This window comes from Rattus rattus, chromosome 3 (genome assembly GCF_011064425.1).
Source record: "Rattus rattus isolate New Zealand chromosome 3, Rrattus_CSIRO_v1, whole genome shotgun sequence".
NCBI lineage: Eukaryota > Metazoa > Chordata > Mammalia > Rodentia > Muridae > Rattus > Rattus rattus.
The window spans coordinates 98,522,715-98,550,582 of record NC_046156.1 but is presented as its reverse complement, the minus strand read 5'-3'; the positions used below and the strand labels follow the sequence as shown (position 1 = coordinate 98,550,582).

Sequence of the window (27,868 nt, the reverse complement as noted above, 5' to 3'; positions counted from 1 at the left end):
ACGTGCTTATTGTGTATTTTTAGTCTGAAGTTATTCTTTCAACTGATCAAACATATACCCTACTTTGATGATTGGCAATAGTTCTTTTCTGGCCTCCTACACAACAGTTATCTCTGAAGATATACTTCCGCATCTGTTCTTTAGGAAGTTAGCACGAATACACACATAAACCTTTTGATCTAAAATGGGTCTTGTCTGCAAGATACACAAAGACAACGGTGGACTGAAGCTTGTGGGAATAGCCAACCAATATCTTATTTGAATTACGGTCCACTCCACAAGATGGAACCTCATACATGAGCCTTATAATTTTTAATATTCTAGTGTTGCTGATACACTGGCTCCTTAATATGTCATGTAAAATTTGTGATTGGATATAAACAACATAGACCCATTACAAAGCATTATTATATTAATAACTTTTCTCCCTTTACTATATCTTCAATCGACATTTCTAATTTGTGTAAACTTTAGAAAAAGGTACCTATAACCAGAGAAAAATACTCTCATTGTTGTACAGGATGTGAGAAAATATTTACATTCATCTTCAATTAATATTTATTGAAATTTTAAAATAAGACTTTGTTACAAAAATATGAAAGTATAAATACCAGCTTTTTTGCTCCTTAGGAGAATATACTCAAAAGAATTAAGGAACTGAAAAGAATCCACCATCAAGCAGTAGCCCCATTAAAAATCTACATTTTACTTAAGATAACATTCATACCACGTTTTAATAAGTTTTCTTACAGCTCAAGCTGTATTATATAGTATTGATATAGTATTTGAAGTATTGTTTGAAGAACTAGGTTTCAAATTAGTATTTTCAAAAAGTATTACTTCTTACCAAATTTCTGTATTAAGTAGAAGAGAAACAACTTAAAAAGCAATTAGATATTTTTCAAATGTTTACACATTAATAGTGATATTAGTAACAAAACAATCGAGTAATGTTATAAGAAAATCTAAGGGAGAAGGTTACTAAAGTTTTCAAAGTGAGTTTGGGGTACCTTGGGGTTAGAGATATCTAATATCTAATGGTTTATCTGGCTCGAACCCTGTCCAGAAATCATAGGACAGTATTGGGTTGTCACGGGAAGTAAACAGAAGCAAGGAACATTTCAAAATTCTGTGAAGATGAGAGTCTCCTAGAGCAGGCAGCACTAAGCCGAGCAATGCACTTGCTTCTAATTCCAGCAGAAAGGCCCATGGCCATCCAGCACTTGACCTCACAGTGCTCTGCCACGCATATCTTCCAGATAGGTTTTGCCCACCTGACTGTTAGCTCCCTGAGGGGTGCACTGGTCCTTCCATCATGGTACTCAGGACAGGTGCGTCAGTGCATCCAGGAGACACACATTCACTGTTCGATGGATTACACACATATCAAACAGTGCACTTAGAGGAAGCACAGTCTGCGGGCAAGGGGAGGTTCTCAAGTTTGTATGGGAATGAGTTTAAGGCACAGCTTATTCAGATGCTCAGTCGTGATCCCTGCGACACTTCCTACTTCACTTTGTGGCTGGAAGTAACGACAGCAACAGTGACTTTCCACTTCTCTCACTGTGACAGCCACCAATTACTCAAGGTGAAGCAAAGATTGATCACCTCTCTCTGGGTACTTTCTAATCCATGCTGCTTCAGTCAAAAGACATGGATATTCTCCTGTTCTCCTACGATGCCACCTTGTTTGGAAATTTTATATGCAGTATGCAGTTTTATTTGCATCCAAATAACCCATCTTACAGTAACTCAGCAATTCCCAAAGGCCACAGAGTAAACAATAGAAATAACAGGACATTGACCATCACCGTTTGCCTCATAGAAACACTGCAGAAGCAGAGAACAAGCCAGAACAAACAGGAAAATGGCCTTGCTTCTGGAAATGGAAGCCACAAATACGAAGTCCAAGGGCCACTAAAATGGCATGAAAGAACCTTTTACTTACAGGGCTATCTCGATGCTGATCTCTCCTTTATGAAGCTCAGAAACAGTCATAAACTGAAACTATTAAATGAAGTAAAGCTTCATTTAGCTATAGTTTTCAAAGCTCCTCTCCTACCACAGGGATACAAATTAAATCTCCATTCATTACTTACGCTGCTATTGACGAGATGACAGCTTCATCAAGTGCCCATTCAGTATTCTCAACACTGTTACTGACTTCCTGGTTACAGCTTCTCACAATAAAAGCATCATATAGGTAAGAAAAGTCATTTGAAAAACTCTTGGCTCTCAGAACAGCAGGGAATGTTACAAAACCTATGCTTAATAAGTGCTGTCCGGTGAAAGGATAGACAGTGCTGCTAGTAAGACTGAGACTGAAGAGCCACTGCTGCCCATTCTAAGGCCTTTCAAAGTCCCTCATGGGGCTGTCATTGATACTGGTTTTAAAAGAAGTGAAGAGAAGGAAGCACACACACAAAGTCCATCAGAGTCTCAGCCATGGTATCTTTAACGTCTATTGGCAATACATATCTTTTCAAATGCACAGGCTAGGCCATGATTAATAGGTACATTGCATGAAAGTAAAATATGTAGAATATAGAGAGATCATACCTTCTATCAATAGCTCTTGTCCATGACTGCCCAGAAGTGTACGAGATAGGAATGGGGCAAAGTCTACAAAAATTTCACGAAGAAGAGGAGCAACTTTTTCTAAAGCTCTTTCAAGTTTTGCAGTGATGCTGTTGAAATTAAGACACAAAGACTAGTAAATATAATTCAATATAAATGCCAAATAAACTTTAGTTCTAAATTAAAATATTTATAATAAGTCACAGTCGAAGTCCAGTGCTAGCCCATGGAAAACAGGAAGTTTCATATGGAAGGGACACAGTTTTGCACAGAGAGGTGTCTACTCTGCAGGCTGAAGCTGAATGAGAGCAACTCCACTAAGGAAAGGGGCCAAAGACATTGCCACAGATCTAAGAATGTTAGGAGAAATGAACTCTTCTATCTCTGTGCATCCTCAATGAAAATAGCTTTCATCACTAGACCACTTACAAAGAATTTAAACTCCTGTTTTCAAGAAACATTTCCTGTAAAAGTTGGATAACAAAAGAAGTTACTGGAAGTCATGTGACTTGTATTAAAGTAACATTTTTCATTTCCTAAGCCCATTTACTTTCTTAATTGCTGAAATAGTGTTTATGTTGCTCAGTATTGCAGTTTAAGCAGTTGCTTTGCAGGTACACGTTGTAAGTAAAAGAAAAAAAATGGAAGAGGAAACTATTTTTTCATTAGGCAGGTTAATATTTTGGCTATAGATCTATTTTTCATAGAAGTAAGTGGTGAGAAAGATTGGTCAACCGGGAATCCTGGCTGGGCCATAGACTATGCCACTCGACGTTATGTACATCAGCTCTGCTTTTCTGAAGAATGATCATCCTATTATCTGCCCACTGAGGATTAACCAGCTAAGCCATAAAACCTGAGCAAAAAAGCACCCAGCACACAGTGAGAGGTACATAATGCTCGTTTTGTAAGAGATATTTTGCATGAAACCCACTCATATGTATTCTTGTAAAATATGGCTCTGATACATTAAACAAAATAAAGTTCAGAATAACACTGGATGAGTGCACTGTGAGATGTGCAGATAGCGTGAGGTGTTAACAGTGGTGTGTGTGTGTGTGTGTGTGTGTGTGTGTGTGTGTGTGTGTGTGTCTATCTTAGACAGGCCCTCCAGCTATGGGATGAGGCAGACTCACTGCAGAGCCTGCTGACACAGACTGCTCGTCATTGTCACTCATTTCTGAATGACCATACAGTTGTAGCATTAGAGTGTGCGTGTAAGTTTTGGATGATGGTGATGCTGACGAGGGACCACTCTGACACTTCTAAAGAGAAATGGATGCTAAGGAAGGATTAACCCAAAAGGTGAAGAGTAGGACCTCAAGCCTCTGAATTCTCACCATCACTGTAAATTTTCTTTCATATTTTCTATCCGGCAATACAGCCGTTTTTTGCAGCTCTTATTCTTTTTCTTCAGAAGAGTCATTTCCTATAACTCCTCAACTAAGGTAATTCTATCTACTATGGAATCATAAGTAGGAATTACAATCAGAGAAATGAGATTTATCTAGATAATTAATATCTTCTAAAGCCAATATCGAAAAGAAGCACTAATATTGAGTTGTATTTCAGATTAACATTAATGAGCACACAGAAATGGGAAATTCAAGATTCTGGAGGTTTCTATCTATCATCAAACCATACTACTAGATTTTCTTATCACACATCACAAGTGAAAAACTTTTACTATCCCTTTGTACACTGAGGAAACTGACAGGTTACTATTGATATTTACAGATTACCCCCAGTGTGTCTTTCAAAGAGGGTAAAATATGTGCTTATCCATATGTAATTATTAAAATAAGTAGAACAGACATAAAGTTCCTCTTTAGAGCCGGGTCACTGTGCGGCAGATAAAGACTGGCAGGTGCTGGGCCTGCACTTCTCTTCTGACATTCTCTTCTTCCTGGAGAACAGCATAGCATGACCTGTTCAGATTTCATGGTACACGGAAGAAAACTATTGACAGGAAACAAAGAAATGGTAACTTAGGGGAACTCTATGGCTTTCAATCCTGGAAATAGTTTTTCTCAAAGACAAAATAAATGGAATTGCTGGGCATGGGGCAGGAGATGGCAATTTCTAGATCAACCTGAGCTATAGCATAAGACCACAAACAAACAAACAAACACCATCTACCAAACAGAAAATACCTTTGAGCACAATACAGAATACTTTTATTTACTTTAGGGGGAGTCACAATTTTTCAGTTTTCTGAAGAGGTTACTTCCTTTATAAAAAAAAAATTCAGTGGCTGCACAGACTATAAAAGGGCAGTGACTACAGAACAGTCCCCACAGCCTTTCATTTACACTTTAGAGAAGTTTTGGCCGAAATGCAGAAGTTATCTGTGGACTAGAACAAGAACTGTTTGAGTCTCTGCCTTCACTCTCCTTTCCCCTTCTGTCCCTGACTGACACTAATGATACACGCATCACTAGTGATAATGTGATGAGAGCCAGGCCAGATCAGTGGCTACTTCGAACGTGGCTATTTCTATGGATAGTCAGCATAAACCCTTAGCAATGACCACCACTGATTTCCATATAAAAATAATGCTCAGAACTGAAGCGATTTATCAACTATTTTAACAAAATTACTAAAGAGAGGAAAATAAAACCCTTGAATGAGGTATGAGGCAATGGTGCTTCAGAGGAGAGTTTATAGATATAATATCTAACAAAACATGGGGACCTGAAGCACAAGTGCTTAATACTGTTTTTTTTTTAACCCCAAATTAGATTCTTGCTTATTTACTTTCCTGTTTGTTTGTTTGTTTGTCTTGAGACACAGTCTCACCATGTACCTCTGGCTGTCCTGGAACTCAGTATATAGACCAGGCTGGCCTTGAACAAAGAGAGATCTGCCTGTCCCTTGTGAAATCACTTGTCCCAAGTGTTGTGATCAAAGGTGTGTGCCACTATACCCAGGTGCTACTTTATTTTTTATCCGTTTAAAATAATGCAGTGTCTTCTAAAAATTTTATACAAATAAAACACAATTAGGCCATGGGAGAAAACAGTATCTAAAAACCATGACTACAATACAACAGAAGTGTTTCTAAACAAGATTTGACCTCAAGCTATAGCCAAGGTCATGTTGAATGAAGAATACTAGCAGAGTAGGAGATGTATAACCAGACAAAAAGCATACTTCCTCTATGCAGTTTTCCTAGAAAACTTGAGATTACAACTCATTTTAGACTTTATACACATTATTAATTTTCTTTTACTAAACTTCATTATTATAATCGTAAAGAAATGTACTCAAGATATACAGCAGATAGGAAGTAATTCAATTTGGAAATTCTGTGGTACACACATTTTACCAATTAATGTTCCTATATGAACTAGGGAATGTAGGCATAGGAAAATGAAATGGTTTGTTTTTAAAAAAATGCGTAGAAAGGGGGCATTATGGAAGAAAAGTCATCTAACGCTGTTTAATCCACTACATGTTATGACTAGGAACTGACAAGCACTGGCTCTAAACATTTTATCAGGCTTTCGTTCAATTATGGCTATGAAACATGAGTAAGCTTACTGGAGCTGATGGGCAAACAGATCAGAAACTGTGGAGTCAGTAACATACAGTTAAACAGTTTCTAAGCTGTAAGTTTCTAGGGTTGCCACCACTAAGCAAAACATCGTGCTGGGGATAAAGTGTGCTTATTTGATTTTTCCATGATATTGTAAAATATAAATCTAACATTTCTCCCAATTTCTTCTAATTAGAATAATATATACCTTAAGAGCACATTGTACATATTAAGAAAATAGCATTATTCAAGATTAAAAATCTGGGGCTGGACAGAATTTTTCTATATAAGAAGTTCATTACTTTATGATGTAAACTAAATTTCAAATAAATACTTCTTCGTGTTTTAAGAAACTTGATACTTTAGAATGTTTTTAAGTAATTATGAAAGCTTTTGGAGTGCACTTTTGTTAATTGTGACTTGGATGTTTGGTGGATGGAAAGGAAACATGTGAACATGCAAACACAGCTGCCTTTTCAAGTCAACTAGTTGTCAAAATGTCACCAAACTTCTCTATAGTGAGACCAAAGCATTAATGGAGCTCAAGTCCAGTGACATAAAGGGCCAAGAGAATTTGTTTTAGATCTCTGATATAGAAATAACATCCTAAAATTCTAGTTATTCATAGAGAACAATGCCACAGTAGCTGTTTCAGTGATGCCCCTGCCTGCAGAGAAGAGCGGGACTGTGAAGTGCGTGTCCCAGAAGGGAGGCTGCCTCACTCGAGGTCACTCACCATTTGGTGAGAAGACTGGACAGACATGAGATGAAGAAAACTTCCTCCGCTTCTTCTGCAAGCTGAGATGTTACAATAACTACAGCAAGAAAGCATAAAGCACAGTCTAGACCCTTCTTCTATCTCCTCCAGAGAACAGGGTTAACAGCCTCATGAAGGCTGGGGCAAGGCCATCAATCCTGTCAATTCAGGACAGAAAGGAAAGCCTATACATTGCTAGTGTAGGAACAGAAAAACAGTATGAAACATCCTGAGACAGTATTTCAAGATTTCATCATTGAAGGAGTTAGAATCCATGTGAGGCGCTCTATCTACCAGGCAGGGCAGCCCATAACTGAGAATGTGTCTGAAGCAGAATAAGGATCCCAGTTCCCTGAACACTGGATACAAGTACTCAGTAAAAGAATAGCAGTCTATGACTGCAGAAGGCACAACAGAGTACTGAGAGTCTCTGAAACACACAGACCATGTTTCATGTCAAATCTATCTTTTCAAGCCAAATTAATTGTATGTACATTGAGACAGGTAGATTAACATGTAGGCAGCTCTGTTTAAACACATTTGCTATAAAAGGTGAACACTTCTGTGGTTCCAGGAAGCACTGAGAAGGAAGAAGAGAGGAGAGAGGAGTCGGAACAGGGACTGTAACCTCCTCAGTATGAAAAGTACCTAAGACATTACGGGTTCAGAGTATAGCAAGTTAAATGCAGGAAAAGAGGACAGAGTGCTAAATGCCAAGATCGTCCCTGATGGACAACAAGGAAAGCAACAGATCCATGAGTCCTGTATGATGAGAAGTGGAATATGTTCACAGCCTTAATAGTCTGAAAGTAGATACCAGTCTTCATAAGAAACTGGTCTAGCTATGAGGCCAGTCTGAAAGTGTTAGACTTGCAGCCTGGAGAATTGAGGAATTTAATCAAAAGATGTTGTTATGAAATTCTTGATTTCTATGAATTTAATATGGTCACAACACAAAACTAAGAAAATGAAAGATACAACAAAAGAAATGCATGGTTATCAGTAAAAAAAAAAAAAAAAAAACTTTCCACAAAGACTAAATGTAACCAAAAGCACATACTCAAAAGCCATAAAACACCAAGTGGAATTTTAATAGTAAATAACCTAAACTTGTCATAATAAACTATTGCAATACTATATGAAGAACAAAGAAAAATTTTGCAATCCTCTTCAGAAAAACATTAGCCTGAACACAAGAAATGAAGTATATTTCAAATCTATTTCCAAAAAAACAGAGGCCAACAACTTTCTACCTGTTCAGAAAGTCATTATGAAATGAAAGCAAAACTGGGGGCTTTTAAAAAACAAGAAATATTGGGGAAATATCTATCGTTACCTTGAGTGGTGTGAAGAAGTTCTTCCAGTATAGAGAATGATTCCTGACAAAGAACCCTACATTTACATAAATTAAGAGTGCTGGATAAGTAAATACAATCAAGGGGAAAACCATTCCTTTGGATTTATGTACCTATTTTGGTTTGGTTTGATTAGCATGCTAAGGATGAAACCATACAGCACAATGGAAGATTGGTAAGGGCTTATCTCTTGTCATAACCATCCAAATATTAGAAGGAAGATGCATGATGAATTAGCATCAAGGGTCATAAGAGTAACCATTATAAGAAAACAATACTACACAATTGTGCTATTTTAAAAACAATGTTAAAAACTTTCAATATTTAAGGTGAAAGAAACAATAAGTAAATCAACAATAGAGAGAAGCTGGGAGAAAGGAAATGAAAACTCCATGAACCCAGTACAAGTACTAGAGGGCAAAAAAAATTAAGAACAGAAAGTTAAAACCACAAAAGTGATAGTTACCAAATCATTCCTTACATTAAAAAGAAACTATCCAGATTTAGCTATTAAAATACAATGACTCTCAGGTTTTATATAAGATCTACTGATACCATGTATAAGAAATCCCAGTTTAAATAAGAAAATAATGGACAAATTTTTAAAAAGGAAGGAAAGGGATTGCCATTTGTGATAATGCTTTATAAGAAAAAGAAAAGCAAGTAACCCACCCGGCCAGAGACCCGAGCTCCTTCCAGTTTGTACCTGTGCCTGAAGCAGAGCCTCTACTCTGGATCCGCATCCATTCAGCCCGCATCCCAGGTACAGTTGACCCCCTACCCCCCAGGTGTACAGACACATCCAGGATCACAGGTGGGACTAAAATCCTGCCCTAATTCCTGGTGTAACAAGGACCCCCCCCAGGACCCAGGGATGCAGGTAGCCCACAAAGCCAGAGACGCACTCTCCTTCTAGTTTGCATCTGTGCCCAGAGTAATGCCCCTCTCTGCTCTGGATCCCTAACAACTCAGCATCCCCGTGCACCCCCAGAGGAAGCTCAAGCCCCAGGAGTTATAACACATCCAGGGTCACAGGATCACAGGATCATAGGATAATAGGAGGACCAGGATCCAGACAAAGACAGTGTGGCCAGGTACCACCAGAGATAACCAGATAGGGAGAAGTAAGCAGGAGAGCATAAGCAACAGAAGCCAACACTACTGGCATCACCAGAACGCAGTTTTTAAGCTTCCAAATACTACAACACACCAGAAAAATCAAGATTGAGATCTAAATTCACATCACATGATGATGATAGAGGACTTAAGACGGACATAAATAATACCATTAAAAGAAATACAGGGGGTTGGGGATTTAGCTCAGTGGTAGAGCGCTTGCCTAGGAAGCACAAGGCCCTGGGTTCGGTCCCCAGCTCCGAAAAAAAGAACCAAAAAAAAAAAAAAGAAATACAGGACAAAACAGGTAAATAAGTAGAAGCTTTTAAGAGGAAACACATAAATCCCTTTAAAGAAATACAGGAAAATAGAATCAAACAGGTGAAGGAACTGAACAAAATTATCCAGGATCTAAAAATGGAAATAGAAACATTAAACAAAACAACCCTGGTGATGGAAAACCTAGGGACGAGATCAGAGTCACAGAAACAAGACAGCACAACAGAATACAAGAGACAGAAGAGTCTCAGGCGTAGAAGACACCTGAGAAGACATTGATACATCAGTCAAAGAAAACACAAAGAGCAAAAAAGCTCCTAACTCAAATAACTCAAGAAATACAGGACACAATAAAAAGATGAAACCTAAGAATAATAAGTGTACAAGAGAGTGAAGATTCCCAACTCAAAGGTCCAGGAAAAATCTTCAACAAAATTATAGAAGAAATCTTCCCTAACCTAAAGAAAGAGATGCCCATTAACATAGCAGAACACCAAACAGATGGCACCAGAAAAGAAATTCCTCCCATCACATAATAATTAAAACACCAAATGCAGAGCATAAATAATATTGAAAGTGGCAAGGAAAAAAAGGTCAAGTAATATATGAAGGCAGACCTATCAGAATTACACCAGACATCTCAACAGAGACTCTAAAGACCAGAATATCCTGGGCAAATGTCATACAGACTGTAAGAGAACAAAAATGCCAGCCCAGACTACTATATCCACCGAAACTCTCAATTACCAAGGATGGAGAAACAAAGATATTCCAAGACAAAACTAAATTTGAACAATACCTTTCCACTAATCTAGCCCTATAGAGGACAATAGAAGGAAAACTCAAACACAAGGAGTGAAACTACACCAAAGAAAAAGCAAGAAATCTTCTCAGAACAAACCCATAAGAAGAGAAACAAACAATCCCACTAAAATCAAGGACTAGACAAGGCTGCCCACTCTCTCCTAGTTATTTATTCAATATAGTACTAGAAGTCCTAGCCACAGCAATCAGATAACGAAAGCAGTTCAACGGGATACATACTGGAAGGGAAGAAGTCAAAATATCACTATTTGCAGATGATATGATAGTATATTTAAGTGATGCCAAAAGTTCCACCAGAGAACTACTAAACCTGATAAACAACTTCAGCAAAGTGGCTGGGTATAAAATTAACTCAAATAAATCAGTAGCCTTCCTCTACTCAAAAGATAAACAGGCTGAGAAAGAAATTAGGGAAATGACACCCTTCACAATAGTCACAAATAATATAAAATATCTTGGTGGGACTTTAACCAAGCAAGTGAAAGATCTGTATGACAAGAACTTGAAGTCTCTGAAGAAAGAAATTGAAGAAGATCTCAAAAGATGGAAAGATCTCCCAGGCTCATGGATTGGCAGGATTAATATAGAAAAAAATGGCCATTTTGCCAAAAGCAATCTACATATTCAATGCAATTTCCATCAAAATTCCAACTCAAATCTTCATAGAGATAGTAAGAGCAATTTGCAAATTCATTTGGAATAACAAAAAAAACCCCAGGATAGTGAAAACTATTCTCAACAACAAAAGAACTTCTGGGGGAATCACCATCCCTGACCTCAAGCAGTATTACAGAGTAATAGTCATAAAAACTGCATGGTATTGGTACAGAGACAGGCAGATAGACCAGTGGAATAGAATTGAAGACTCAGAAATGAACCCACACACCTATGGTCACTTGATCTTTGACAAAGGAGCTAAAACTATCCAATGGCAAAAAGACAGCATTTTCAACAAATGATGCTGGTTCAACTGGAGGTCAGTATGTAGAAGAATGCAAATCCATCCATTCTTATCGCCCTGTACAAAGCTTAAGTCCAAGTGGATCAAGGACCTCCACATCAAACCTCCATATAACACTCAAACTAATAGAAGAAAAAGTGGGGAAGAGTCTCGAACACATGGGCACTGGGGAAAATTTCCTGAACAAAACACCAATGGCTTATGCTCTAAGATCAAGAATCGACAAATGGGATCTCATAAAACTGCAAAGCTTCTGTAAGGCAAAGGACAATGTCATTAGGACAAAATGGCAACCAACAGATTTGGAAGAGATCTTTACAGATCGATCCTTCATCTGATAGAAGGCTACTATACACAATATACAAAGAACTCAAGAAGTCAGACTCCAGAGAGCCAAACAACCCTATTTTAAAATGGGGTACAGAGCTAAACAAAGAATTCTCAGCTGAGAAATATCAAATGGCCAAGAAGCACCTAAGGAAATGTTCAACATCCTTAGTCATCAGGGAAATGCAAATCAAAACAACCCTGAGATTCCAGAATTGCTAAGATCAAAAACTCAGGCAACAGCAGATGCTGGCGAGGATGTGGAGAAAGAGGAACACTTCTCCATTGCTGGTGGATTACAAACTGGTACAATCACAGGAAATCAGTCTGGAGGTACCTCAGAAAATTGGACATTCCACTGCCTGAGGACCCAGCTATTCCTCTCCTGGGCATATACCCAAAAGATGCTCCAGCATACAACAAACAAACAAACTCCACTGTGTTCATAGCAGCCTTATTTATAATAGCCAGAAACTGGAAAGAACCCAGATGCCCTTCAACAGAGGAATGGATTCAAGAATTGTGGAACATCTACAATGAAGTACTATTCAGCTATCAAAAACAATGACTTCATGAAATTCATAGGCAAATGGAATGAACTAGCAAATATCATCCTGAGTGAGGTAACTAAATCACAGAAAAACACACTTGGTACTTGGTATGCACTCACTGATAAGTGAATATTAGCCCAAAAGCTCGAATTACTCAAGCTGCAATCCACAGACCACAGGAAGCTCAAGAAGGAGTGGGAGCATCCGCATTTGACGACCAAAATGCGGATGCTCCCACTCCTTCTTAAAAGGGGGAACAAAAATACCCATAGGAAGGGATATGGAGGCAAGGTTTAGAACAGAGACTGAAGGAATGGCCATTCAGAGCCTGCCACATGTGATATATATATCTCCCAAAACTGGAAAAGATTGATGAGGCTAAGAAGTGCATGCTGACAGGAACCAGATATACAAATACAGAGGCGAATGCTAGCAGCAAACCACTGAACTGAGAACGGGACTCCCATTGGAGGAATTAGAGGAAGGATTGAAAGAGCTGAATGGGCTTGCAACCCCATAAGACCAACAATGCCAACCAACCAGAGCTTCCAGGTACTAAACCACTACTGAAACTATACATGGACTGACCCAGGGCTCCAACTGCATATGTAGCAGAGAATAGCCTAGTAAGAGCACCAGTGGAAGGGGAAGCCCTTGGTCTTGCCAAGGTTGGACCCCCAGTCCAGGGGAATATCAGAGGGTTGTAGCAGGGGTGGATGGGGGGACACCCTTATTGGGTAGGGGGAGGGGATAAGGGGTTTATGGACAGGAAACCAGGAAAGGGAATGACATTTTGAAATGTAAATAAAGAACTATATCCAATTTTTTTTTAAAAAAAAAAGAAGAAAAAAAGAGATGCAAACTAATTCCACATCTAACAACAAAGATAATAGAAAGTAGCAATCATTGGTCCCTAATATCTCTCAACATCAATGGACTCAATTCCAAAATAACAGATAGACTGGACAGATAAACAGGATGGAGCATTGCGTTGCATATAGGAAACACACTTCAGTGTCAAAGACAAACATTATCTCAATGGAAAAGGCTGGAAAAAAATTTTCTAAGCAAATGCTTCTAACAAACAAGCTGAAGTAGTCATTCTAATATCCAAAAAGAATAGACTTTCAACCAAAATTATCCAAAAAAGTTTGGGAAGGACCCTACATACTCATGAAAGGAAAAATCCAAAGAAAGAGAACTTCAGACTAACTTCCGTCATAAATATAGATGAAAAAAATAATAAATTTTTTTCAAACCAAATCTAAGAACACATGAAAACCATCATTCACCATGATCAAGTAGGCTTCATCCCAGTAATGCAGGGATGGTTCAATACACAGAAATCCATCAATGTAATCCACTATATAAACAATCTAGAAAGAAAAAAAAAGCCACATGATCATCTCATTAGATGCTGAAAAGGCCTTTGACAAAATACGACACCCATTCTCAAAGTATTAGATTAGGAAGTCAAGGTCCATACCTAAACATAATACAAGCAATATACAGCAAACCAAAGCCAGCATCAAAGGAAATGTAGAGAAACTCAAAACATCCCATTAAAATCAGGGACAAGACAAGGCTGCCCACTTTCCCCCCTATCTAATCAATATAGTACTTGAAGTTCTAGCCAGAGCAAGTAGACAACAAAAGGAGATCAAAGAGATACAAATTGGGAAGGAAGAAGTCAAGATGTCACTATTTGCAGATGACATGAGAGTATACATACATAAAAGACCCCCAAAATTCTACAGAACAGCTCATACAGCTGATACACAATTTCAGCAAAGTTAAATAAAATTAACTCTATCAAATCAGTAGCTTTCCCCTACTCAAAGGGTGAATGGGCTGAGATTGAAATTAGGGAAACAACACCATTCACAATAGTCATAAATACTATAAAATATCTTGGTGTGATTCTAACCAAGCAAGTGAACGATCTGTATGACAAAAACTTCATGGAAAGTTCTCCCATGCTCATGGATTGGCAGGATTAATATAATAAAAAATGTCCATCTTACTGAAAACAATCTGCAGATTCAATACAATCCATCAAATTTCAACTAAGTTCTCTATAGAGTTATAAAGAACAATTCTCAAACTCATTTCGAATAACAAAAAAAAAAAACAAACAAAAAACAAACAAACAAAAGCAGGATAGGGAATACTATTCTCAACAATAAAAGAACCTCTGAGGAAATCAGCATCGCTGACCTCAAGAGGTACTTTAGAGCAATAGTGATTAAAAACACAAAATAAAACAGCAAAAAATACTGCATGGTATTGGTACAGAGACAGGGAAGTAGATCAATGACCCAGAAAGGACCCCACACACCTGTGGTCACTTGAACCTGATGAAGAAGCTAAAACCATCCGGTGAGAGGCTTGGGTGGGGGGGATTTGAATGCTGGTTCAACTGGTGGTCAGCATGTAGAAGATTGCAAATTGTTCAAAGCTCAAGTCCAAGTGTATCAAGGACCTCCACATAAAACCAGATATGGTCAGTCTAACAGAAAAGAATGTAGGGAAGAGCCTCCTCAAATACATGGGCACAGGGGAAATTTTCCTGAATAGAACACCAATGGCTTATTCTCTGAGATAAACAATCAACAAATGGGACCTTATAAAATTGCAAAGTTTATGTAAGGCATAGGACACTATCAATACGACAAAATGGTGACCTACAGATTGGAAAAAGATCTTTCACAACCCTATATCTGATAGAGGGTCGATATCCAAAATATACAAAGAACTCAAGAAGTTAAGACTGCAGAGAACCAAATAACTATAAAAATGGGGTACAGAGCTAAACAGAATTCTCAACTGAGGAAACTTGAATGGCTGAGAAGCAGTTAGAGAAATGTTCAACATCCTTAGACATCAGGGAAATGGAAATCAAAACAACCCTGAGATTCCACCTCACACCAGTCAGAATGGCTAAGATAAAAAACTCAGGTGACAGCAGATGCTGGCCAAGATGTGGAGAAAGAGGAACACTCCTCCATTGCTAGTGGGAATGTAAGCTGGCAAAGCCACTTTGGAAATCAATCTGGCCATTACTGAGAAAATTGGAAATATTTCTATCTGAAGACCAAGATACACCACTACTGGGCATACACCCAAAGATGGTCCAACATATAACAAAAAAGCACACTCCACTATGTTCATAGGAGACTTATTTATAATAGCTAGAAGCTGGATACAGAAAATGTGGTACATATACACAATGGAGTACTATGCAATGATTAAAAACAATGATTTCATGAAATTGACAGGCAAATGGATGGAACTAGAAGGTATCATCCTGAGTGAGGTAAGCCAATGACAAAAGAACACACATAGTATGTACTCATTGATAAATGGATATTAGTCCCAAAGCTCACAATGTATAAGTTACCACCTACTTAGACCATATGGAGCTTAGGAGGAAGGTAGACCAAGGTGTGGATGTTTCAGTCCTGCATTAACGGGGGAGGAGGATTATCATGGAAGGGAGTGGATCCTCTCTGGGATGCAGAGAGGAGCAGGAGGAAATAAGGGTGGGGGTATCAGGTACTGGAGAGGATGGGAGAGAAGTACATAGGATCAGGAAATTGAATAAAAATATGTAGCAGTGGGGGATGAGGAATTGGGGGGAGCCACTTGAGGGTCCCAGAAGTCAGGGAAGCAAGAGGTTCCCAAGACCCAATGGGGATGATTTTAGCTGAAATGCCCAAAAAAGGGGAGAAGAACCTGTAGAGACTACTTCCAGTAGAAAGGGAAGGTCCCCAGTCCAGGGATGGGACCACCCACCCATCTCAAAGTTTTTAACCTAGAAATGTTCCTGTCCAAAGGAAAGACAGTGACAAAAAATGGACCAGAGACTGAAGGAAGGGCCATCTGGGGACCCCCCACACCTGGGGATCCATCCTCTCTGCAGACACCAAACCTCAACACTATTTCTACTGCCAAGAGGTGCTTGCTGACAGGAACCTGCTGTGGCTGGTCCCTCGGAGGTTCAGCCAACAACCAACCAATGCATACAGGGATGCTTGGCGCTGCCCATCAGATTGAGCTCAGGGACCATGGCTGTGGAGCTGGCAGAAGGACTAGAGGAGCTGAGAGGGGTTGCAACCCAATAGGAAGAACAATGTCAGCTGGTCAGACCACCCAGTGTTCCCAGGGACTAGACCACCAACCAAGATGTGTACAGGGAGGGATCCAAGGCTCCCGATACCTATGCTGCAGAGGATGACTTTGTCATCAATGGGAGGGGAGGCCCTTGGTCCTGTGGAGGTTTGATGCCTCACCACAGGGGGATGCTAGAGCAGTGGGGCCAGAGAGGGTTGCTGGGTTGGGTAATACCTTCACAGAGGCAAAGGGGAAGGGAAGAAAGAGTGGATGTGGGATGGGGGTTTGTGGAGGGGCAACTGGGAAATGGGAGATCATTTGAGAAACAAACAAATGGGATGATTAATTTAAAATAAAAATAAAATTAAAATTAAAAAATAATAAAAGTTTTAAAAAAGAAAAACAAAACCAAGGGAGGAGCTGCACTGGCTTCAAATGGTGAGCTAGTAGAGTTCAAACTATGCTAATTTGTTATACCTGGAGAATTATATTCATATATCTTTCATGGTAAAAGATCGAATGAATGGATAGAATTCAACTGAAATCAGTAGGTTTTGGTTGTTGTTTGGTTTTTCAAAACTAAGTGATTTTTGACAACTCTCTTTCAAATGTGGGATGACCAACTAGTTAGAAAAAACTAACTTAGATCCTTGTCCTTTGTGAAACGACAGTTTTGAGAAAAAAAGTAAAAGAACTGGACAAAACCTAACCAAATCATGCTTGGTAATGGCACAAATGAAATATGATTTGGCACTAAACAAAAATAGAACAGTCATAAGGAAAGAGCTGGGTGAATCAATATATAAATAATTCAAGTGAAAAAAGGCTAACAAAAACTAGTACACATTGTTTGATCCCATCCTTTTAAAATCCATGAATGTAAAATCTAAAGTAAAAAGCAAGCACTGGACCCTGACTCTGAATGACAAAAAAATCCTAAGAAAGTGGATGTGCACTCTACCACTCCTCTTTCAAAGACATGTTCTGAAGAGTTATCTGAGTGACTGAGACATTGAGCAAAAGTTTTTTACTAATGTTCAGAGGTTTGAAGAGAGTAATTAACTGTACAGTAGCACTGGGCCATAAAGAGAGCTGCAATCTTTACTGACCAAGGTCACTCACTATTAGGTGTATCTCCATTGGTTGTCAAAAACAAAACAAAACAAAACAAACAAACAAACAAAAAACAAACCTGAATTGCTTTTCTGGAAAGATAAATATCATTTGGTCCTTTGATATTACCCTATACCGTTAGCCATTTACTATGGCTCCTTCACATTTTACTAGCACTAAAACTGCCAATGGTGTAATCCTGAAAAACAACAAGAAATCTAGAGAAAGTATAGATCAACTAGGTAATATTTTAAAATTCTAAATAATTTATTATAATTAATAAAAATTAAATTATTTTAAATAAATTATTATACAATCAATAGACAAAACTCAATTGCTTATGTACATGTGACAAATGCAAAAGCAAATGTCCTTTCTATTTTAGTTGCACCTACCATGACTGGCAAAGGAGTCGCTGCTTTGCCCTCTACTTGTATAATTTACTTTCATTTGCTGTAACTCTATATAATGGAATTCCGTCAAGCGGTTCAGCCTAGCTGGGCACTGTCTGTTTGCCTTGTAATTCACAAATTCTGAAAGGAGTATCAAAGACAAATCCTACCTCAGAACACCACCAAAGACATGGAAGATATTTTAAAGGCGCATAAAAGTACAAGATGTTAATAAAAGCTGTAAGATCGGAGCATCTGACAAACAGCACTGATGATGAACAGAAATAGTCAGTAGTAAATACTAGTGGTCCACAAACCTAAAGGATCAATATAGCCACAATGAAATATATCACCAATTTTGTTTGTTTACAGAAACAAAAAAATTGAACTAATATACTTAAGAGCAATCCTCAATATCTACCCAGCTGTTTACCTAAAACTGCCTGGAACAGATCGGGACCTAGCCACCAACTGGGAAATTACAGGAAAAAAATGAAGAATACGAGATTTTAGTGATTAATAAAGATAATTTAGCTATTATAGAAATCATAAACCGTGAGAGATGATTATGTGAGACAATGAAATCATGGATATGAGGAAGTTCTTGCTCTTATCAGTCTAGAGAGTGAGACCACGGTAAGAATGTAGCTAACCAAAGACAAGTACCAGAGTGGACTGAAAACACCTACACAGTATAAGAAAACCTCTTTAAGACAGGAGTTCCATGACCCATAAACACAGACAAAGCCACTAAGGAGCACTGGAAACAAATGAGATATAGTTATAAATACTCGTGTGACAACAGCGTTATCCCACTATTATAAATACTCGTGTGACAACAGCAAGCACTGACAAACGCCAAGCATAGGCCGCTCTATGCATTGCCCCAGAGTGCAATGACAGCCACTTTGCAAAGTGGCTTAGAATTTTCTCATGACCTTAAACACTTAATATCCATCCAGCAATTTTATTCTTAGTTGTTTATTGAACAGAAAAGAATGTGTTGGGAAGCCTAAGACTTAGTCATTCCTAAATCTTTATTTATAATATACCAATTGGAATAACTCCAATGTCTTTAAAGGAGCAAACAGATAACACTTGTGAGTCACAAAATGGAATAATACTTGATGATAAGTAAGAATAGAACAGTAATAAAGAAAGAGATAATCAACAAATCAATAAGCCAAGTGAAAAAAGAAGGCAGAACAAAAATCAGTACACATTGTATGATCCCATCCTTTTACACTTGAATGTAAAATCTCAAAGAAAAAGCTGAAAAGCACATGCTGCTGGCAGTGATGGGTAAATTATGCACAGAAATTTGAAAATTTCTGAAGTAACAAATACATGTTCTATCTTCTTAAATTGCAATGTGGTTTTACCAAAATATATACTAGAAAAACTCATTAAAATGTACATTCTAGTCACTTATATTGAGTTTCAGCAATATAAACGAGTAATCTCAATAAAGTTGAAATGAAAGCTAACTTGAGAAAGAATTGTAGGGACAAAAATGGAGAAAAGACTGAGGGAAAGGAGGTCCAGTGATTAACTTAGGATCCATCTCGGGGGGGGGGGCTCCAAGGCCTGCCACTATTACTGATGCTGTGTTGTGCTTACAGACAGAAGCCTAGCATGACTACCCTCTGAGGCCCAACAAGCAGCTGACTGAGACAGAGGCACATACTTACATCCAACCAATGGACTGAAATCAGGGACTCCAGTGGTTGAATTAAGGAAAGGCTGGAAGAAGCTGAGGAGGAGGGCAACCCCATTGGAAGACCAGCAGTCTCTGAGACCTCTCAGATAATGAGCCACCAACCAGGCAGCATACACTAGCTGGTATGAGGTCCCCAACACAATACAGCAGAGGACTGCCAGGTCTGGCCTCAGTGGGAGAAGTGCTTAACCCTCTAGAGTCTTGAGGCCCCAGGGAGTGGGAAGCCTGGCAGAAGGGAGGGGAGAGGACATCCTCTTGGAGACAGGGGGAGGAGGAGTGAGATGAGGAACTGTGGAAGGGCGGACCAGGAGGAGGGCAATTACTGGACAGATAAAAAATCTAAGAAAAAAATGAATACAATCAGAAACATATTAAGAATTATATATTATACAAATGAGTCTCACTGCTAAGAACTATTAGTTAAGAAACACTAAATTCTAAGAGGATTGTATGATGTTCACGGTTTGGAAATAAAAACAGAGAAAGAGAAGCACAGGCCCAAGCTGCTGCAGAAACAGTTTCTGACGAAGACTCTTTTCTGTGTAATACAAAATTTGCTTTTAACAGGGATTTCTGACCCATGATTCAAAAGTTCTAAAAGAATGATACACTGAGAACAATTCTACCTCTCTCATGAGAAACGGGCAAAGAACTTCCTCAAGCCCTTACAGTCATTATTAGACCTGAAGCTCATGTTGTCATGTTAGTAGGTGTACGGACAGAGCAGAACTGATTGTGAACCTCAAGTCAAGAGTATAGGGATGTGGATTATGACAGATGTGGAAGATTATGGTGTAAAGAGGTTTTCAAATGAGGGCTGGCTGTCTTCCTACCCCTGTTCTTCTTATACACTTGTCACAAAAGCCATTCTAGTCAATTATGCACCTCAATAGACATGGACAGACCCATGGTTCTGCATCAGTATATAAAGTATTTAAAAAATATACAACATTCAATCAAAAGGTTCATGCTTAATGACAGAGCCAATAATAACATATTAACTTTAAAAACTTTAAAAAAACGTTTTTAAGAGAAGAAAGAAAGATCTGGAAAAAGGACTTTTACAACACAAAAGGCAATCAAGCCCAAAATAAAACAAAACAACACCCCCCCAAAAAAAATAGAAAAAGAAAAAAGAAAAAGAAAGAAAAAACTGATAAAGTGAAAATTTCCAAATACATATCGTCTATTGGTGAAGACAGGCCATATTGATAATAATACTGTTACAAAAAGTTGCAAAAATGGCCCAAGTTAGAATGAAATGGAATTCTATTTTCAGCCGCCAAGTCAGTAAACTCATATAACTTGGCATAGTGTATTTTCACAGTAGAAGCAAAGGCTGGGCAGCAATCGTTTACAGATATGCACAGTACACATTATGCACCCAGACAATAATAGATGCCCATGATATCACTTACACAACAGCATTATTCGGAATGGATAAAAACTGGAAAATTCTAATCTATAAACTTTCTAATGAGGGGCAGGCAGTCCATTCCGCCAGTCACCACTCACAACAATAAACAAAGTAGTCTTCAGTATTCAAGGTCCAATAGTACAGATCACATAAAATTACACAGGTTTATTTTCAAAGTTCCTAGTTTAAACAGTTTTAATCAGAGATGATTGATTCCTACCATGCTGTCTTTGCACATCTGAACAATAGCTGGAGTGTTAGTATGTACTGGACAACAAAGAATTCAAAGCTCTGTAAGCAGTATTAATTGAGACCCCCCAATTTGCATTTGTAGATAGAACATTGGCTTTTAGTAACTTCCCCAAGAGCCATTGTTAGGCAGAGTTATGAATATATTAAGATCATGTAGCTAACTGATATTTCCAAGAATATTTATCTCATGTGACCCTACCACCGAATATTTCACCATGTTTTAAAGAGAGACAATAAAATTGGGAAAGAAAACAAATAACTATTCATACCTCATGTTCTCAGCTGAGTCTTCTGGCATTGGGGCTACGGTTTGTACAGCTGGAAGATTTTTGCTGGTAGCACCATTAACAAAACTAGAAGAGGAGGAAGAGGAGGAGGACCCTGAATCCACAGCACCTGTACCCAAGATAATAATTTTAGTTTTAAATATAAATTTATTTAGCGATATAATTATTTCATTTCTATTTGATTTTTAAAAAACATATCAAAATTTCTAACAAGAACTTGACAATTAAAATTATTTGATCATTAGCATACTAATAAATTCCATGTATATTACATTAAAATCCAGTTGACTTACTTATATTAATCTATCAAAAATACATAGTGCAAATGGATATAAATAAAAGAAATCAACACATGAAAAAATTCTACATTAGTGAGGCTGATAAAACAATGTAAATTTAAATGTGAAAAATTTACCCCCTTTATTGCTTTGCTGTAATATTCTTAGACCTCATGATCTAAGGCATAATTTACAGAGCACTGGGAGCATAATTTTATCATTTTGCAGCATTAAATTCTGACTTTGATGAAATGATTGCTTCAGAAGGCTTATCATGAGTTCAACCATACTTGATTTTAAAACAATGAGTTCTCCCCAATGATGTGAAAATGATTTCTCTGTAACATGTGAGTACATCGGAGAGCTGTGGAGCTGAGGGACAGCCAGTGTTCCTAAGTATTAGACCTTGTGCTATCTCCAACAAAGTGAGCGAGCTGCTCATTAGATGTCTATTGTGACAGCTATACAGAGCCATGTGCCAACATCTAAACAGTAACCACAGCTCACACGTCTATTTATATATGATCAAGTATCAAAGAGAAAGTTTTATTTTTAAGTAGTATATAGTCTGTACTATCAAAAAGCTTATACCATTACACACCAAATGCTAATTTTAAAAATAGAAGCTTAAGTATAATGCCTTATACAAAGACAAAAAGTAATTTAATCTTTTCATTTCACTGCAGTCATAAGAAAAATGAGGACTTTATTTACTAGATATCACTAAGTATAGATTCTACTATACTTTATTGTTTTTAAAACTGAAAAAAACTGTACAAAGTTTACAATGCCATAATGCTGCCCATTGACTGAGACAAGTACACATGCTTAAGAGAGTGTTCTACTTACTACACCCCATAAATGTGTGGTTCATATGTCAGACTCAGGTGGCATGATAAACAAGATAGATACAGAAAGCACAAAAACGAGCTATAAAAATCAATAGAAATGGGAAGAGTCTAATAATGACAGTAAGTGGAGACGTTCAAGGCTATACAGTTTGGAGAACAGAAGACTACTATAGTCAGGGAAGAAAAGTCAGGGTCATCTTGCGTTGTATAAAGACCTAAAATGGAATCACAAAGATCTGGGTAAGGATTTATTTAGCTAATAATCAACAGGAACATTTCTGTAAATGAGAGGGACAAAGAGAGACAGAGACAGGCAGAGAAGACGGAGACAGAGAGACAGAGACAGAGAGAGAGACAGAGAGAGGAGACAGAGGAGATAGAGACAGAGACAGTGAGAGAAAGAGAGAACGAGGAGACAGAGCGACAGAGACAGACAAGACAGATAGATTTTAGTCAGGCTTTAAATTTTTATAGTGATTTGAAATTTGTGGCTTCTAGAATCAGAAAATAGCTGGACAATGAATTAATTTATATTCTTAGGTTATAATTATCAAATTAATTCAGTGTGAGGTAATAGTCATTTATATGCTCTTTTAATAAACTTGAGGTTCTTGCAATCATCAAGGTGCTTAGGGAATTTTGCTTTTCCTTGAAGGACTTAGCAATGGCTACGTCTTAGGGTTCAGTCAGAAAAATCAGTATTCTAGCACATGTTCACTGTCACTCTCCAGTATCTATATCACCTTTTGCTCCCCAAATGTATTCCAATCATTTGATTTACCCTGAAAGTGGAGTATGGTGTTTTGAGACAGCTCAAAACAAAAACCAGTACTGCTCTTGAGACAACCACTATGGCTGTTTCCTAGAGCCAGCGACAAATTCTTAGAACTTGTCATACAGGGTACAGCACACGAAAGACTAAACTAACCATAAATGATCTGGGCTTTTTGGTTGTTAAAATCAAATGGGAAAATGAAGATACAGCAAACAGAGAAAAAAGGATGAAGCTTCACAAAAGTCTATAAGGACGATACCTGTCGTGTTAATCATACTTTTTGGTGTAGCTCCAGGGGCAGCAAATATACTTGAGGTACTGCCTGTTGGCAGCCCACTTCCCGCAGCAGTGGCTCCCACAGTGGTGACAGCTAGACTACCTGGAGGTGGCTTCTTTACAGGCACCACCACACTCCTGCCAAGAAAGGGAGAAAACAATACGAAAACTTGAGGTTCAGCCTGTCCCCATGGTGGAACACCAGATACGCAAAGGCAACATGGAGCTCAGCTCAGCTCCCTCAGTCTTTGCTTTCCTTCTCTGACCCTCCACACTGTTAACTTGCAAACCCAACTTCACTGATCAAAGACATGCAGAATTTCAACAAAGACTAGGAAGTGTCTGATGTGAAAATTTATTTGGTAAACACTAGTGTAGAATCTGGGATTTGTAAATCTTTTAAGATGGCAAATGAAAAATAAGCACATATCAGAGAAACAAAGGCTGTCATAATGTAGAAAGGCCATAAAATTGGACTACCAATGGTTTATTAGGCTAACGTGTCTGCCTCATATGCTGGAGAACATGAGCCCTGGAACCCAAGTAAAGAAGCCAGATGGTGGTGGCAAGCATCTATACTTTGAGCTCTTGTGAGACAAGATGGCAGGTCAAGACAGAAGAATCACCCAGAAGGTCATGTGCTATGCAACATAAACAAGACCCTCTCTCCAGGAGGTGAAAGGAAAGAACTGACTCCCCAAAGTCCTCAGATCTCCAGGAAGTGGGTGCAAGCTAAAATTTGTCATAAAATTATTATCTATCTATCTATCTATCCATCTATCTATCTATCTATCTATCTATCTATCTATCTATCTATCTATCCACAAATAAATATTAACAGCCAAAGTAAAAAATATGATGCTGAAAAATGAAGTGAGATAGCAAGATACACCAAGGGAATGAAGAGCTTGTATTCTTAGTTCCTTCATCAATAACTATTATCACTCTCTAACAAGAAACTTCCTACCTAGTAGATCTAAAATATCTAGTTCTCAAAATATAAAGGTAAGAAAAAGAGAGAAAATACTAATACATTTGGTTTACATCAAAAATTTTCTCTAGAACTAAGAATAATATAAAGCATGCTATTTTATTGGCATTCTATCAATTCTTTCTTTTTTTTTAAGATTTATTCATTTATTATATATAAGTACACTGTAGCGGTCTTCAGATACAACAGAAGAGGGCATCAGATCTCTTTACAGATGGTTGTGAGCCACCATGTAGTTGCTGGGAATTGAACTCAGGACCTCTGGAAGAGCAGTCGGGGGTCCTAACATTGAGCAATCTCTCCAGCCCCCTATCAATTCTTAAATTGAAAATAATTAGTAAAATTATTTCATGTTCTTCTGCTTCTTTAAACTTTTTTTGATGATAAAGAAACTTGGGTTTAGTTGATTAAGCATTTGCTGTGCTAGCAGGAAGATGTGAGCTGGGGTCCACTGCAGCTGTGTACAATGCCTGACTCAACAAGGCAGTAAACCCAACACTGGGCACTGGGGAGGTAGAGGTAGGAGGATTCCTGGGGTTTGCTAGACAGCCAGTTTAAGCAAATCAGTGAGCTCAAGACCAGTGACAAACCTTGTCTTAGAAATTCCAGTCTAGAACAACTGAGGAAGATAACTGACATCAACATCTAAAACACACACACACACACACACACACACACACACACACACACACACACACACACACACAGAGAGAGTTGGTTGGCAATGCTGTAAATGGCAGGAGAAATAGCATCACAGATTTTTGACTAACACTCTGTCATTATTAATTATGGGCAAACTTTCATGTAAAAAACTCTATATAGCATCTAGGAGCATTTATCCATAATATCTTATTCTGTGCAGAACCTACAAGAAATATTATAAAAATTAAGTATGACAATTCTGTGATAAAAGTTTATGAACAACATGCAAAAATCTCAAACAACTGCAGCATTTTGAAGCCAGCCAGTATCCCACTGGGTTAGGTAAACACAGAGCTGAGAGCACATCCTCTAGTATCCCAACCTGGATTAGAGGTCTACACCTGACAACTGCTAGCTGTGTGGGATAGGGCATGTCTCTATCAACTCATTTCTTTTCACCACTACAATGACATTTCCAGACGTTTGCACTGCATAAAACTCCTGTCAAAGTGCCTGGGACAACACTGCATATTACAGATCATCACTGCACTTTAGGCTACTGATACAACTGTGCAGCCTTTGAAAGTGCTGATGCAGTCCGGGTCTGATGTAACCTAAAGGAAGCTATTATCCTGTGACATTCTGCCCTTGTCCACACAAGTGAAAAACCTACAAGGAGTTTGAGGCTTTGCATTTCAGCAGTAACAAAAAGAATATACGTTAAAGGAACACTTACAATAGAAGAAAAAGAAAACGGTCTTATGAAACTTGAAAAGACAAAGATATATATAGAAGATGCAGTAACTTTTAAAACATCTAAAGATGTGTAATAATATAGTGTCCATGTATGTGAAAACATCACGTTAGGACGAGCAGCCCCAAGAAAGCTATGCAGTACTTAGCAACTAGCTTGCAATGGGAGGTATGCTCAAATGGCTTGGATGACAATGTGGCAAGGGTTCAACTTTTTTAAACAAAAAGGCAAGTTTGACTGATTTTACAGATATTTGAATTCATCAATAACTTTACAAATATTTGAAGACAATTGTTTTAGATAATATGATCAAATTGTTTGCCTAGGATCACAAAGCTGAAAATTCTTATGACTAAGATCACCATAGTCCTGTTCCAACCCCAAAGCTGGATAGGGAGCTTTCCTAATATCATTCCCACTTTTCCTAGGATGCTGTCAACCTTGCCCTCAGCAATACCTTTCTCACTTCTTTGGAGACTGCCTAATACCCACCTGCTTTCTTTCTCTAGGAACATATATCATTTCTCCTCTCTAGGCCACAGTAGGTCTCTGTTTTGCTTTTTGTTCTTGTTTTTTAATATTGTACACCATGATGAACTTAACTTCTAGTTAGGGCCTTCTTCCTTTATTTTCCCCATCGGAAACCCAAGACCCACCCCCTGCCTTTACCAGAACCTCTTAACAATCTCAGTTATATCTCGCTCTGCAGAAAGTGACCAGCTTATGCAAAGACCTGACTCAGCTTCAAAATAACAAAGTCTTGGTTAGAGCAGTAAAACAGGAGAAAACAAGAGAAGAGATACAAATAGGAGAAGGATTAAGAGAAATCTTGCTTGCTGTTGATATAATTCTATATATGAGACCATATAGTTTATCCAGACCACTCTTAGAACTAAATAACATTTTCAACAAGTATGAGGAAACAAAATTAACACACAGAAATCAATGTTCATTCTGTATACCAATAGTAAAGATGCTGAGAAAAAAATCAGGGGAAACAATTCCATTTCACAATAGCCAACACCACCACCTAAGAGTAAGACTATGTAAGGACTTGAAGGTTTTCTCCAATAATAACTTTAAATCTCTGAAGAAAGAAATTGAGGAAGACACTAGAAGAAAGATCCCTTCTGTTTATGGATTGGTAGAACTATTGGTGTAAAAATGACTCAATAAATGAAACCCAATGAAACTAAAAACCTACTGTACAACGAATGAAACAGTCAATCAAATGAAAAGGCATCTGACTGAATGGGAGCGTCCTAGCTAGTTTTGTGCCAACTTGACACAAGCAGAAATCATCAGAGAGGAAGCCTCAATTGAGAAGATGCCTCCCTAAGATATGGCTATCAATGGGCAAGCCTGTGGGGCATTTTCTTAATTAGTGATTGATGTGGGTGGGTTGGTCCACTGTAGGAGGGCCAACCGTTGGGCAGATGGAGCTGGGTTCTATAAGAAAGCAGGATGATTAATCCATGAGTAGTAAGCAGAACCCGTCCATGGCCTCTGCATCAGCTCTTGCACCCAGGTTCCTACTCTGCTTGACTATCCTGTCTTGACTTTCTTCGATGATGAACTGTGATATGGAAGTGAAACCCCATTAAACACTTTCCTCTCTAAAATGCATTTTTTTTTTGTCATGGTAGCAATAGAAACCCTAAGACAAGGTGATACCAGGAGTTTGATAGGACAGTCCTGACCATGCTGTTTGTTGGGAGATA

The 27,868-nt window shown here is 38.2% G+C and overlaps 1 protein-coding gene across 3 annotated transcripts in view; it reads right to left on the bottom strand.

Moving 5' to 3' along the window:
• Positions 1-27,868, bottom strand: part of Nbea (neurobeachin) — a 532,117-nt gene that overhangs the window by 282,118 nt on the left and 222,131 nt on the right. For 2 of the 3 annotated variants that reach the window (XM_032898369.1, XM_032898366.1), the window contains 3 exons: positions 23,744-23,898; positions 21,563-21,689; positions 2,560-2,687 (listed from right to left, as the gene is read on the bottom strand). In XM_032898369.1, coding sequence (XP_032754260.1) covers positions 2,560-2,687; positions 21,563-21,689; positions 23,744-23,898 — 410 coding nt within the window. The remainder of the gene's footprint in view (positions 1-2,559; positions 2,688-21,562; positions 21,690-23,743; positions 23,899-27,868) is intronic. The other variant, XM_032898367.1, reaches the window with a different exon arrangement.